We start from the raw sequence: 15,979 nt of genomic DNA, 5'->3' as shown, positions 1-15,979 counted from the left end.
TTAAATCTGAAATCTTGTAAACATCTAATGTCTATGAATAAGATATTTTTAACGATAGTCACAACTTCAAAAAGAAGTATATCACTGTATATCCCCTCACATAATCACAACCCGTCTTCAAAAAAAGATCACAGATCGACATGAAAAGCAAAATAAGCATCTTTACACTATTAATCTATATATATACAGGGTGGTCGTGCATGAATGTCGGAAAATTCGTGAGATGAATCTACAGGTAAAAACAAGCAAAAAATGTCATATGAACATTGGGTGAATGCGGCTTCGTTTGGACGCTAGAGGCGTCTGAAATGTCACCTTCCGAGGCGGCAATTTGCAATATCTCAAGAACGGAGAGAAATACGAATGTCGGGTCAAAACATATCAAAGGAAACCCCATCCGAGGAATCCAATTATGCATAAGTGGTGGCGAAACAGTGGCGGCGCTAGAGGGGGGCACAAAGAAAGTGAATGAAACATGGAGAAAAGTGAACAATTTACTCTGAAAAATTGTAGGAGGGGATGTTACTTGGAATATGCAACAACAAATGTTAATGAACAAAGGCAACAACGGCTAGTCTGTAGGGACTTTATGAGAGGCGGATTGTAGGAATACAGCATCTTTGTAATGGTGAGAAATAGGAATGTCGGGTCAAAAGATATCAAAGGAAATGCCATCCGAAGAATCCAATTATGTATAAGTGATGGCGAAACAGTGGCGGCGCCAGGGGAAGCACAAAGAAAGTGAATGAAACATGGAGAAAAAAGTTGAAATTGGTGAAAACACAACTATTTGAAAGCAATCAGGAAACAAGGAATACAACTCTAGGTGTACTGTATGATACATGTCCGATGACAGAGGGCGCATAGCTACAGTAGGTGGAACAAGGGGGCGTGCAGAGCGTCGCGTAGTAGTGTTAGTTATAGGAGTAGTGAAACCGTGGGTAACGAGAGCGTTCGCATCGAAGGTGCAGAGGACAGCACACAGTTCATTCGTACTGAATGGGGTAATGACAGTAACAGCACAAGTGTTTTAGTGCTACAGTCTACAGGCAGGGCAGTAATCCATGTGTATGTGAATGTGGTTTACTTTGTGTCGTGTGAAACAGTGCTGATGTTGACAAGCTCTATGTGTAATGCACCACAATGAATAGGGTAGTATACACTAACGCCGAAATGGCAGATATGCATTTGATGTATGGCTTAGCGGAAGGTAATGCAGAAGAAGCACGTGGGTTATATGCGGAACGCTACCCAGATCGACAAATTCCAGCACCGGGGATGTTTATTCGTATTCATCAGCGATTGCGGGACACTGGGTCATTCCTTCCCAACACATACATTCCGAGACGACGACGCGTTCGAACACCCCCCCTGGAAGAGAGGGTACTCCGACATGTGACCCGGAACCCGAGTATTAGTACCCGACGAATAGCAAGGCAGGAACACATTTCGCATCAAGTCGTGCTAAGCATCTTGCATAGTAATAATCTCAGACCATACCAAGTACAACGAACGCATGCTTTATACGATGGTGACTATGAAACCCGACGACGTTTCTGTCGTTGGTTATACCGCCGCTGCCGTGTATCACCAGCCTTTCTAACACAGGTATTGTTCTCGGATGAGGCATTATTCACACGGGATGGCATCACAAATTTCCACAATGACCATCGATGGGCACTCAACAACCCGCATGCAATTGTAGAGACGAAGCATCAACAGCGTTTCCAGTTGCATGTGTGGGCTGTTATTATTGGCGACAACGTTGTGGTACCACATTTCTTACCACAGCGATTGAATGCGATATCGTATCTCCAGTTTCTGACTCAGAACCTACCTATTCTGCTTGAAGATGTGCCACTGAGGACACGGCAGTGTATGTGGTTTATGCATGATGGCGCCCCTGCCCACTCAGGTCACACCATTCGTGCATATCTGAACAAAACATTTCCATTCAGGTGGATAGGTCGTGGTGGAAGACAAGCATGGCCACCACGTTCACCCGACCTGAATCCCCTAGATTTTTTCCTCTGGGGTTACGTGAAGAGTCTCGTGTATACACGGCCTCTGCATGATGTTGAAGATCTTCGCCAGCGTGTATGTGCTGCATTTGCCACATTACGGCAAACGCCAGCGATATTGGCACCAGTCACACAATCCTTACGCCATCGTGTAACTGTCTGTCTCGAAGAACAAGGAGGACATATTGAACAGCTGCTATAGAATAGCACTATGTTGGCCATGGTAAGTACAATACCTCTTGTTTTTACAGTACACTGGGTCTCATCTTCCATACGTGTTTTTTACGATCTGCACGTTTCATCACTAAGAGTGTTTGACAGTTTCTTTGCAGCTCCCAATTGCCGCCACTGTTCCGCAGTACGTGTGCATAATTGGATTCTTCGGATGGGATTTCCTTTGATATCTTTTCACCCGACATTTCTATTTCTCTCCGTTAAAATGATACTGTATTTCAACATTCCACCTCTCATAGTGTCTCTACAGCGTAACCATTGTTGCCTTTGTTCATTAACATTTGTTGCTGCATGTTCCATATAACATCCGCTCCTACAGTTTGTCAGTGTAAATTGTTCACTTTTCTCCGCATTTCATTCACTTTCTTTATGCTTTCCCTGGCGCCGCCACTGTTTCGCCATCACTTATACATAATTGGATTCTTCGGATGGCATTTCCTTGGATATCTTTTGACCCGACATTCCTATTTCTCACCATTACAAAGATACTGTATTCCTACAATCCGCCTCTCATAAAGTCCCTACAGACTAGCCGTTGTTGCCTTTGTTCATTAACATTTGTTGTTGCATATTCCAAGTAACATCCCCTCCTACAATTTTGCAGTGTAAATTGTTCACTTTTCTCCATGTTTCATTCACTTTCTTTGTGCCCCCCTCTAGCGCCGCCACTGTTTCGCCACCACTTATGCATAATTGGATTCCTCGGATGGGGTTTCCTTTGATATGTTTTGACCCGACATTCGTATTTCTCTCCGTTCTTGAGATATTGCAAATTGCCGCCTCGGAAGGTGACATTTCAGACGCCTCTAGCGTCCAAACGAAGCCGCATTCACCCAATGTTCATATGACATTTTTTGCTTGTTTTTACCTGTAGATTCATCTCACGAATTTTCCGACATTCATGCACGACCACCCTGTATATATATATATATATATATATATATATATATATATATATATATATATATAAAATTGAAAATCGTTATGTTTGTGACTAAATCTCGGTCAAATTTGTAACATGGATGAGGTTCGAGGCTGGGCTGATTTTAGGCTATTCACTTTGACGATAAAAATGAGGGGGGAGAGGGGGTATATAAAAATAAATAAAACTTAATAACTCCTGAACCACTCGACCGATCTTAATCAAATTTTCGACATAGATGAGGTTCAAGTCTGGGATCGTTTTCGTGATTTAAGTTTGAAGGAGCAACGTAGGAGAGCAGAAGGAGGCGGAGATGTATAAACATCAATTTACATAAGACTGAGAGGGAATACTTTTGTAACTTAATAACTGTTTAACTGAGGTTCGAATTTGGAAACATTTTGTAATTTCACTTTAACGGTAGATCCCAGGGGTGGGGGAGGGAGACGTATAAATAAAAACTAATAAAACCTAATAACCTTTGAACCACCCAACCAATCTCGAACAAATTTTCCACATATATGAGGGTCATACCTTCCGTGTTCTTTATCGTTTCACTTTGACGAGCCAACCTAAAGGAGGGGGATGAGGAGATTTATGTAAAAAAAAATTAAAATGATTGCCTTTATGACTTCATCAATCTTGAACCACCCGGCCGATCTCAATCAAATTTTCAACATACATGAGTTTCTGGGCAGGGATTATTTTAGGCTATTCTTTTTGACGATGCAACATGCGGGAGGGGGAGGGGGAGAGAAAATTTAAAAATGATCAAAAATAACAGATATTAGTGTTGAATCCATAGTTTTCGGGTCCGATGAGTGAAACAGTGACACTTCTGATGCTGCTTCTATCCAAGTTCAGCCTGATAGTTTGGGAGGGGGAGAGTACAACGTAGGGGAGAGGAATAAACATTTAAAAATGATCGAAAATTACTAATATTAATGTCGAATCCATAGTTTTAGGAGTAGCTGAGATTAACAGTGACAATTCTGATCATGTGTGCCCCAGCACGGAGGAGGGGGAGGGGTGTTATATATAATAATAATCGAAAATTACCAATATTAGTTTGTAATCCATAGTTTTCGGGATCATTCAGATGAACAGTGACATTTCCGATCCGGTTTAAATCCAAAATAAGCCCCGCCACTTGGTGAAGGGGGAGAAAGAGATATAAAAAAAATGATCGAAAATGGCCACTATCACTTTCGAATTTATAGTTTTCTGGGTTGCTTGGATGAACAGTGATACCTTCGATATCCTTTAAATTCAAATTCAACCCTGCGACCTGGGGGAGGGGAGGAAGAGATATTTAAAAATGATCGAAAATGACCGATATTAGTGCTGAATTCACATTTTTGGGGTCGCTGGGATGAACGATGACACTTGCGATGTCATGGCCCGTAACATGGGGAAGGGGAATATATATATATATGTTACCGTCAGAACCCGAAATTAGGTAAAACTAGAATTTCCTAGTTAAAACTAGTTTTCTCAAAGCCGCTTCGAAAGAACTAGTATTAACTAGTCAGTACTAGAATTTACGATGTTAGTTAGGTAGTTCTAGTTTTTACTATTTTTCCTTCTAGTTAAAACGTGTTATTACTAGTGAAAAATAGTATTAACTGAAATGTGTTACCGTCAAAACCCGAAATCTGTTGAAACCAGAATACCCTAGTTAAAACTAGTTTCGTCAGCTTTTCGTATTAACTCAGTATTAACTAGTGAATTGTAAAATTGACAACGCTTATTAAGAATACGTAGTTTACTATTTATTTTCATTAAAATACAATATTACTAGTGAAACCTGAAGAAATGTATTTATTAAGACACTTAGAAATAACTTTTCTTTTGCACAAACATCATAAATGTTTCTATATATTTCTAAAAAGTATTATGGCACTCACAATATCATAGAAATCCTTTGTTTTTGCACTACCTTGCGAAATATAAGCCCTCTTGCATGCATAACATGTGAATCCTTGTCGTTCAAATACAATTCCATAGAAACACTTATTTATTAAGAAATACACAGAAAAGACTTCCGTTTTGCAGAAATATCTGAAATGCTTTTGTATGTTAGCACAAGGTAAAATACGCAATACTATTACACTACTACTTATTCAATTCGGTGGTGCCAAAGCCAATCTACTGACGTAATATTGTATATTTATTATGAAATACAAAGAAAAACGTTTTTATTGCTAAAACATCTGAAATGTTTCTATTTGTTACCACAAGGTAAACTATCATGGCATTTTGAGTTGCAGAGAAAACCTTTCTTCTTGCACAAGCATCTTTTCGAAATACATGCTTTCTTGCACACACAACGTGTGAACCCTTGTGGGGTTAATGCTGCTTTCCTGGCTGCAGTTCTCAACGAAATTTCAGTATCTGGTACTTCGACTGGTGTCAGGAACTGCTCGTGGCAAATGTCGAATTCAGACCTACAACAGACACATTTTGTTTAATCACATGGTGTGGGAATCCTGAATCACTTATATAAAAAATAATAATGACTTTTCAATCTACACTAGTCATAATTAGTATTTCAGAGAAACACCGGTAGTTAATCTGCGTATTTCCTACAAAAACGCCTATGCACTAAAGCACATTTCACGAGTACTGGCTTCACAAGCTAAACAACAGTCTTTTACCGGGGTCAAGTTCGTGACATGTTATCAATCTACTGGTGAGTACACAGCAGACAACAACAGATGGATTACACATTATTAAATCGGTTCCGGAAAAACATAATGGACATTATAACAGAAAATTATTTTGACATAAAATGATGTGAAGAATCTATCATTATTTCGGTTAATAATAATATTACAGATACGTATAAAACACTAACATCTATGGTTAAGGGTGTTGACCAAGCTCCTCCCCATTAATTTTTCCGTTTTTTGAAGATTGTGAGAAGTTGTAGGTCACTATCACCATTTTGGAAAGCAAGTAAGACAGAATTTAAGTAATTCTATGATCTAAAAGGATCAGCGCTGTAAACAATTTACTTTCTGTATAGAAATTTGAATAGCTGTGAATAATGATGTCACACGCTGACTACTCAAAAATCTAAACAAAAAAATAAGTTGTTTACAGGAATAATCCTTTCAGATCACAGACTTATTAAATTCTATCTTGCTTGCTATCCAAAATTGTGATAGTGACCTACAACTTTCCACAATCTTAAGAAAAAGAAAGAAAGAAAGAAAAGAAAGTGGTGGGGAGCTTAGTCAACAGCTTTAACATATACAATATAGCTCTTAATTACCGAGCGGACATAGATCAGTTGGTAAAGTGCTGGCTTCGCATTCGGAACGTCGCAAGTTCGCGTCCAGCGGCCTACCATCCTGACTGAGGATTTCCAGCTTTTATCCCTCTCATACCAATCAAAGAATGTGATAGTACCTATAAAACTAGGCCTTAACCAACTTCCTTCCCATATGCTATCTCGTACCCCATCCCGGCGTGTACCAGAGATGCTTAAAGGCCTTAAATGAAAATGCTTAAGGCCTTCTGCGGGCGTGGTCGCGGGCTCTAAATCCCGCTGGGAGCCCTCCGTCTCGGATACAAACCCGAGCAATGGCTCGGATCCCACTTTAACCTGTAGGTCCCGTCGGTAGAAGCTCCTTAGCTTGTTTAGGACGTTAATACAAATTCTATCAATAAGGAGCACATAAAAGACAGAAAACTTACCTGCAATATAATTTATCCAGCTTCCCATCCTTGGTTCCAATCTTGTGCAGATCTTCATTTTTTTCTAGAACAACTCCAATGACATTCCGAAAATCCGCCTTTGCTCTGTCCACATCCGGGATTGGTATTATGACATTATCTCCCACTTCAACAGGTGGATGGGTGGCATCAGAGATACGTTTCATTTTCTTGGCCTGCTTTGACAAATTTTCACGTGCTTCTTTCCTGGATCATGTGATATCAACCGCACTAGGACCAGCCTCATATTCTCCTTCATCAAATGTTTCATGTTCACTCAGGCGCTCATTCATGTCCTCAATAATACTCACGAGGTTGTCCTCATCGTTTATGTTTTGGAGAACATCTGATGACAGTGCTGAAGTCGTAAGTCCTACTCTTGGCTCAATGCCGAACATCGCACGGTATGGAGACTGTTTTATTCCGGAATGATAAGCTCGATTTTTCATAAACTGAACAAAGCGGAGACCATTTGACCGGTTTGTTGTTTTATTATGATGCATCCACGAGGCAAGCATATTTTCTACATCTTGATTTGCCCATTCTACTGACCCTTGGCTTTGGCTGTGCCTGGGCTTTCCGTTGACTAACTTTAACTCAGGCCAGAGTGTCGTTAGTTCCTTGATGACAGAATTAACAAACTCTCTGCCATTATCAGAATGTAAAATGCAGGGGGCACCAAATGTCAAAAATATGTCTGTCAGTTGGTAGGCTACTTCTTCAGCTCTTTTGGTTTGCAGCGCTCGCAGTAAGACAAACTACGTCAGATGATCCTGGTATACCATGATAAACTTGAACTTACGATCAGGGTGTGCTTGCATGTCTATCAAGTCCACTTGACATCGGCTGTTCATTTCTGTGTGAAGTATTGGCTTAGAAACAAAGCCCTTCTTTTTCATACTTTTCTTCCGTTGACATGTTTCACACATTGACAGAAAAATATTTATCATTTGAGTCGTAACGTTGGCATATTTCCTAGAAGTTTCAGCTTTCATTCTATCTCGACCTCCGTGTCTTACAGCAACATGTGATGCTTCAATAACATCAAAGATCTCCTCGGCAGGTAAGTAGTACTTCACAGGCTCACTATTCGACACCAGTTTTTTTTTTTTTTCACCAATTTCCAAAACATTAAACCGTTTCAAACGTCTGTACTGTAAAGGTGTTTTCATTGCAGCAGATTTTGCCTCTTCAACTTCAGTTAAAAGTTTACTGTAAACGTCCTTGGTCATTGCATTATAGTGACTGTCTTTTTCATTTTCCAAACGAATAATTTCTTTGAAGAATCTTTCCTTCAAAATTGTTTCTTTATCGGACTGACTCATTACAACGAATAATCACCTCACACTTCCCGAAACACTAACACACGCGTAGACACGACAAGAGAGACGCACCTGCACACTTTACAAAGGCTCCGAACAGACTGAGAGAAAACAAAACATTACTTTCCCAGTAGGAGCAAGTCCGAACTTGCAGAAACACTGTTAACTGATCCATTTTGGTCAGAACTAGTTTTAACTAGTAAAAACTGTATATGATTCACATTATATAGTCTTTTTCGTTAATTCCAGAATTACCTAACTAACATAGTAAATTCTAGTATTGACTAGTTAATATTAGTTCTTTCGAAACGGCTTTGAGAAAACTAGTTCTAACTAGGAAATTCTAGTTTTACCTAATTTCGGGTTCTGACGGTAACATATATATATATATATATATATATATATATATATATATATATATATATATATATATATAATTGATCGAAAATGATCTATATTAGTGTCGTATCCATGGTTTTTGGGTTCGCCGAGATGATCAATGATCTTTCGGATGCTGTTTAGATCCACACATGAGATGCGGAGTTGTGCATTTAAATTTTCGCTTCAACCCAGCGAAGCGGGTAATATGCTAGTAATTACTTTTTAAAAAATCGCAAGACCTAACTTAAAATAAGCTGTTGATCTGCCACTTGTTAACACTCATCAAACTATCAGTAAAAAGCCATGGATGGTTCTCCAACGAAATACCATCAGACTATTATAATTTAAATATTAAACTTAGTTTCACCAGTCTATTCGTTCTCATTAAAGTGTGTATCTACCATCAAGTAATTCATTAAACTTTAATAAACTTTGTAAAATTTTGGTAAATAAACAAGTTTGAAGAATCTTGCAAGTGATCACTATGTTTTAATAGCTAATTTGCTGTGGTGATAGGAATTTGTACGCACTAATCCTAAGTGCAATTTCTTGTTTACTACTTTTTATTTCATTCAGATTTAATTAGAGATTGACGACATTTCTAGAATATTTTCAAAATTATAATTTGCTCTGCTACTTTCAATGTCTCAAGAGGTGAATACCATTCTCATTTCACAGACATTTGCTTGTGCGATCCTATTCTAGTTGTCATATTTGTCTAAAGTATGTCTATATATATTTTATTTTCTAAACCTAAATTCTTTAACAATTAGTTATACGGACCTTCTTTTGTGCTGAAATTTATTAACACGATAATCACCAACTTTCTTCGTTTGTCTTCAGATGATCGTAAGTGTGCTAATTACACAAACTGCTGCTGCAATTACACGTTACAGTATTAAAACATTTAGATTTTTTTTCTTTTGCGTGTTAGTGAAACATTTGTTCATATTTTAAAAATTTCTTCAAACATAGAAATTGCATAGCTGAACGTCCTGTTTTACCCTCATTCACTTTCCTGTAATATTTTTAAACAGCACGATCATTACTAATCTCTTATACTCTTTTCATCCAGTTATACATCGCGCTGTACGATGCTCAACTTACATATATACAATGAAAGCTTTAACTTTGCAAGATATATTCTGCTATACCATGATGTTTGGGAAAGTTCTTTAACCCTCGCTCGGCCAAGTCGGGTACTTAAAGTCCCGCAGATTACTAGTTTTTGAAATTATTTTCTGTGTTTTTTCTTAGAGCACTGTTTCCTTAGGTATGTTAATATTTTCGAAATGTGTATACGTTCATGTGATGGCCATTCCCACGAAGTTCCTAGTTTATCTGTTATAAGCGAAAGGGGACCTACACCATCAGGAAGTCGCGGTCGGCAAGAGAAATTGCCGCCGTCGACAGTGCCAGGCCGCCGGTAGACAGCCAGCACCCGTCCGCGGCGGCACGACGATCTACTTGTTCAAAGCTGCCGACCTTTTGAAGAGGCGGCAAACGGTCGAAATTCGTAAAAATAAAATGCCCTTTGCCGACTCTTTGCCGACTGTTGTCGATCGTTTGAGTCGGCAAAAAAGTCGGAAAGGCCTCTTTCAGACCCTCTGCCGAACCCTTATGCCGGCCTCTTTTCGACGGCGGCGCCGGCACATTTAATGCTCATTTCCGGCTGTTTGCCGAATGTTCGGCAAGCCAAATATTCGACGGTGGCGCATTATATGCTCCTTTCCGGCTGTTTGCCGACTGCTCGAAAGGACCTCTTTTCGACGTCGGCTTCCCGATTCTCCCACAGGCGGCTTCCGACCTCCTGCCGCCGTAGAAAAGTGGCCCTTTGCCGACTGAAATTCAACCGTTCAGGAAGGCAATTTCATCACCTTTTACATTAGTCTTGCCTAAGTCTTCCCCCATGCTATGATTATGGACTTTTCAGACTGTTGTTTTCACATTAACTATTTAAAAAGAATTTTAATGGTCAATGACTTTCTAAAAATTTTACAAGTGCAAGGGTGACACCGAACTGGAAAATGATATTTACATAAAAAGGAATAAAGTAAAAATTATAAATAAAACTATTTTAATAAAAAGTATGTGGTGGCGGAGAGATTCAAACCGGGCCTACCACTCACTGCGTTGACGTTTTTCCCCTGGAGTACGGAATTCTGCTTTGAAATAACGTTCTTTTGATTGTATTATAGAGGTGCAGCCTGTATACCGTCTCGCTTTATTAGGTATTTTTGTCATAATAAAACGTTGCGGCTCACTTTCTCACTCTATTATGCAACAACTATTCACAAAAAGACGAAATCAAGTTATCACCTCTAGCAGTAAGCCAGAGCTCTTAATCTAAAATTATCCAAACTAACCTAAACTAAAATTTTGGAATTATTGTTGTATCGCAGGACCAATTTGAAAATAAAAAAAAAGTACCAAAACGTATTCCAATCGGTTATATTTGGTTGGACTAGATTAAGTTATGTTCGATTACGTTATATTAGGCTAGGGGCATAAAAACAACAGTGCTAAAAACACAAACCAATCTATACTAGACAGGGACGGATCAGGACGGACTTCTGGGGGGCAGTGAGTCGTAATACTACCACTGAGAGCTACTCTTAAGAACTCCAATCTCTGGAATTGGTTTTATTTATGTAAAAAATAAGAAAGTTTCCTCTTTTGCGGAGAGAGGGGGCATTCGCAATCATACATATTTCAATATCACTTGTTATGGTTTCATACTAGTAACGCATCAATTGTAAACTTAAAATACAGCTTTCGTACACTGTGCAGAAATACATTACCGTTGAGTTAGAAGCCACTTACCTTCAAAACTAAGGCTTGTAAACTTTTGCAATTTCAGTAAGAAAATCGTGTACTACAGTTTCTTAATTGTCGCTTTTTTAAAATAAAAAAATGAAATGAAATATTTAAGTTTTACGTCCCACGCATATGCCGGTTAGGCTAAAGAAGACGGTGATGATGAGAAATGAACTAAATAGTGGAATGAAGAAAGTGGGAGGAAACGGGAGAACCCCGATAAAACCCACGAGCACGGTGTTTGTCCTCCACAAAGTCCACACGGCGCAAGGTGGACCCCAAGCACTGGAGGTGAACTATATTTTAAGTCTCACTACATATCTTCTTCGCAATTTATCCTTTTTTCATTCAGATTTTATGCGCAGCTGTTACACTTCACAGCTGTTACAGTCTTTCTGTGCCTCCTATATGCCAATCGAACCAGGAACCCCAAGCACTGGAGGTGAACGGTCTACCACTGAGCCACCGCGCTCCCCTATTTTTTAATAGTTCTATATGACTCACACATGATATATCATTCCGTTGACATACACGCACCATTTTCACACTGCCTTTCGCGCCACTATATCGTAAAAAGTGTTCCTCTTCGCGAAATAGTCTATCCGCCTACTCATACAGTGAAGCTTACATCGAAAACAACCACTTTCTTAACTTTCATTATTCCCATTACCTGACTTTCACTCATTCTTCCTGACAAACTTAAAGAAATTCTCCAATTGACCCGGTAAATTCCCTAAAATTTATTCGGAGATACAGCAATTAACCCAAATCTAGTACCTTGAGTCGTAGCCTTACCCACTTATTCTTATTGCGTGTCGCTTTCGGGCGTAGACGAGAGCGATTATGCAATAGTAACCCAACGTTCTATTGCGCGAGATCACGGGTATCTCTGACGGGGAGACGAGGGGGACGCGTCCCCAATATTTTGAAGTACAAAATATTCAATATTGTATTCTAATTTAATTTATTCACTAAAGACAGAATATCATATAAATAATAATAATAATAATATTTATTTGGAATATAATATTCACGCTGTGAAACGATTGTAATCGAAAAATTAAATGAAATGAAATATCTGAGTTTTACGCCCCACGTTTATGCCAATGAGGCTAAAGGAGACGGTGATGATGAGAAATGAATGAAATGGTGGAATGAAGAAAGTGGGAGGAAATGGGAGAACCCCGAGAAATCCTACGCACACGATGTTTATCCGCCACAAAGTTCACTTCGCGGGGGCTGGGATCGAACTCGGGACCGCAAGCACCAGAGGTGAACGCCGGCCACTGAGTCACCGCGGCCTCTACGATTGTAATCGAGTTCTTGATATACCTGGTCCGTGAAGGTAGCCAGAAGGGTAACAAAGAGAATCGAAGTTAATAAACAGGTTGGACTAGGTAATACAATTTAAATCACTTTCTTTGATGTCCCCCCAAATTTTACACGCCAGAGACGCCAGTGCGCGGGAACATACTATAACCGAATCTTTTTCATGTGCAGCAACAATTAACATGTGTAACACATCATATAAAATTTATGACAATTTGATATGTATACGCATAATATTAAATTAACTCACCACATATATATAGCGCTTCCACTTCGTACTCAGGCCACGATTCCTCAGGTATCACATGGAATACTATTAGCCGGTTAATATTTAGTTTATTCGTCGTCTTCCCCACCAGGAGCATTTACACATCATGTTTTCGTCATATTTGTTTAACCAGCAACTTGGTACAGTTGCCAATGAATGAACATTTTTATCACACAAAAACTTATTTTCTCACTTGTAAACTCACCTTCACTTGACTATAATAACAACAAACTTTGTTTGAAGCAGTCCACCCACACTGCTACGCCATGTAACAAATGAAGTACACGGACCGAACATACAGGCAGCGCGACCAGACGACGATTTCTCCAATCAGTTTTTCAGCGGCAAAGGCGGCTCAGCGCCTTTCCGAGCATCTTTTCCGAGGTCGGTCCGTCTGCTGTTTGCCGACCGTCTTTCGACTCCTTTACTTGTCGGCACCCCGCCAGCGTTTCGGCGTCTTTCTGACAACATTTGTCGCGGTTGGCCCGTCCGCTGTTTGCCGTCTTTTTCCAAAATGTTTGTCAAGGATTCTCTCGTACTTGTAACTTTATTTTAAATATTTACTTCTCATATGTCCTTAACGTGCAGTCCCTTTGTTACATTTCTTTTCATATATTTACTTTCTTTATAGTCTGCATGCCCTCAACGTTTCGAAGTCTTTACAACCATCATTTGTCGCAGTCATTCCGTCCGCTGTATGCCGACTTTCATCCGACTCCGGTTTCACAAGACATATTTAATGGAATTAGTGTCCACCCAAAAGAATAAACATTCGGACAGCTTCAATTTTTACTTCATCATTAAAGATTATCAGGCTCTATTCGTTTTCCAAAATTCGACTCGTTACCGCTGGTACGCGATATTGAAACATTAGCCGACGTCGTTTTTCAAGAAATTGCCGGCAGTGCCTTTTGGCAGTCGTCGTCCGACTGTCTGCCGACTGTTTCGAGATAGCTTTGTACGAGGGAAATATAAGTCCTAATTCGTATTTTAGAGGAACAAATTACCTTCTAGCTCTCTTTGTTTTCTTTTGGTGAACTACTCTGTTTTTCCTCGTCGCGATCGAAAATCGCGCGGAAAGACGACGGTGTCCAGCGCCGGTAATCCGACCGCGGCATCTGGTCGGCATGGACAAATTGTCCGATTGTAGGCGGCAGGATCCTGATGGGGTAAGTTCCCCCACGATATACCTTCACGTCACCTAAAATATTGTATTCACTTTTGGTTATAGTGGAGGATCCAAGGTACTCCATGAATATTAATGATCTTTATGATGATTTATTAAGTTGCTGATGAAAGGAATTAATTACATTACGAAGTACCCTGATTGGAGTCAGTTCTAGTGTCCCCGTCAGAAGGTTTTCAAAAAGGAACTTTGCAAGGAATTACTTTTTCCATGTTTTGTTTTCCACATGGAAGTCACTCTAAGTTTATCAAGGTAATGTTTTATATTTTTGTATTACAAGCTTACGTTTAAGCCATGAGATATCAGAATAATTTTTAAGAAAAAAATATTAATGATTCTATATGATCAATACGAAGTTCATGAGAGCGCTTGCTGTATAATCGGGGAGTTCCAGATTCGAATTCCGGGCTTGACCATTATAACTGAGACTTTCACGCGAAGGTATTTTTCCATTAGAATTAGCAGTATATCTTTATGCCCACAATAGCTAGACAGTGGTGACTGATTATAAATGTATGACAGAGATATATAAAAGGTAGATATATCCACGTATAAACCAAATCACACGGTACAACAGCACTAAAGGGCTAAGGCCTGACATGCGGCTTTTTTGTGGGTGGCACATAGTTAGCATAACGCTATTCTCAGTAGCTTTATTGGTACCGATTTGTCCTCAGAGTTTCCCTTGGTACTCATTTCTGGACATTGGGGTTAAAAGCTCCTCGTATTCACCCGCAGGGAAACGAACCCGGGTCACTGGATTAGCAGTCGGACGCTCTATCGATTTCACTACAGGCCATAGATATATAAACAGATGTATGTATGCATTTATGGACGGAAGAACGTTAGGAAGATAGATTGATGGATGCAAGCATGAATTGTTTGCACATAATATATGAACATGGAGCAATATAGGAATAGTCATACCTATATATTATAGTTATCAGAAGAGCCATAGAAATGCCATTTCAGAGGTTTTGATAATGTATTTTATTGGAACAAGACTAAAATATATGCCTGATGATTAAACTGAAACAAAAACACAGAAGGAAATGAAACGTGGAAGTGCTTCATATGCGACAGAAAGTAGGATACAAAGTTAAAGGTTAAATGCGAAACCTGTAAGCGATTGGCATGTAGGAGGCACAGAAAGACTGCAACGACTATGAAGTGTAACAACTGTGCATAAAATCTGAATTAAGAAAGGATAAATTGCGAAGAAGATATGTAGTGAGACATACAATATAGACAGCAACACAAAAAATGTATTACTAAAACTTTGTTATGAAAGTAATGTTTGGAGTTACATGTATGTTATGTGTATGTTATCAAGTCAAAATAGACACTGTAACAGGAATTGTGTAAAGAAAAAGACGCAGTAAGAACAAATTTAATACAATTTCTAATTGGGTCACTTAGGTCCCCCACTTCATCGTCTATGACATGATTTTGAGCTTGGCTGTGCGAGGGTTAAGAGACAATTATCCAAATTGTATCCATTTTACTTTCACATTGATTATCGTAAAGACTTTGTTTCTTTAAAGCTTTGTAATATTTTAAGGTAAGTAGAAATGAGACCTCAAGAAACATCCAGAACATCACATCTTTAAGAGGTAAGAATAACTCAGTTTAAGATACAATGAAAACTTAAAAAAAAAATCATCTCACACAAAGTTAGGTTTAATATTGTTTTGAAGAAAATGTAAAAAAGAATAATTCTAATATGTATTAACTCTAATAAATAATACTGTCAGTCTCTGCATGGGTTCGGCAACAAGT

General features: G+C 39.1%; 2 protein-coding genes and 1 pseudogene across 4 annotated transcripts in view; all 3 read right to left on the bottom strand.

Moving 5' to 3' along the window:
* The window catches only part of LOC145688260 (uncharacterized), a 627,005-nt gene that overhangs the window by 590,573 nt on the left and 20,453 nt on the right, over positions 1-15,979 (bottom strand). The gene's annotated exons all lie outside the window — the stretch shown is intronic.
* On the bottom strand, positions 5,402-7,064 carry LOC145687333 (uncharacterized). The gene is made up of 2 exons (XM_081760789.1): positions 6,880-7,064; positions 5,402-5,624 (listed from the first exon to the last, which is right to left on the bottom strand). The coding sequence occupies exons 1-2, from the start codon at positions 7,062-7,064 to the stop codon at positions 5,402-5,404; spliced, it is 408 nt and encodes a 135-aa protein (XP_081616915.1).
* Positions 7,656-8,129, bottom strand: LOC145687332 (KRAB domain-containing protein 2 pseudogene; annotated as a pseudogene).

This window comes from Thermobia domestica, chromosome 6, assembly GCF_964235325.1.
Source record: "Thermobia domestica chromosome 6, izTheDome1.hap1.1, whole genome shotgun sequence".
In the NCBI taxonomy this organism is placed as follows: Eukaryota; Metazoa; Arthropoda; class Insecta; order Zygentoma; family Lepismatidae; genus Thermobia; species Thermobia domestica.
The sequence above is the reverse complement of the archived record's forward strand: the minus strand, read 5'-3'. Positions and strand labels throughout refer to the sequence as shown.

Coding starts and splice junctions, on each gene's coding strand:
- LOC145687333 (XM_081760789.1), bottom strand. CDS start 7,064: ATGAAACGTATCTCTGATGCCACCCATCCACCTGTTGAAGTGGGAGAT. Junction 5,625..6,879: donor CTGGATAAATTATATTGCAG/GTAAGTTTTCTG, acceptor TGTCTGTTGTAG/GTCTGAATTCGACATTTGCC.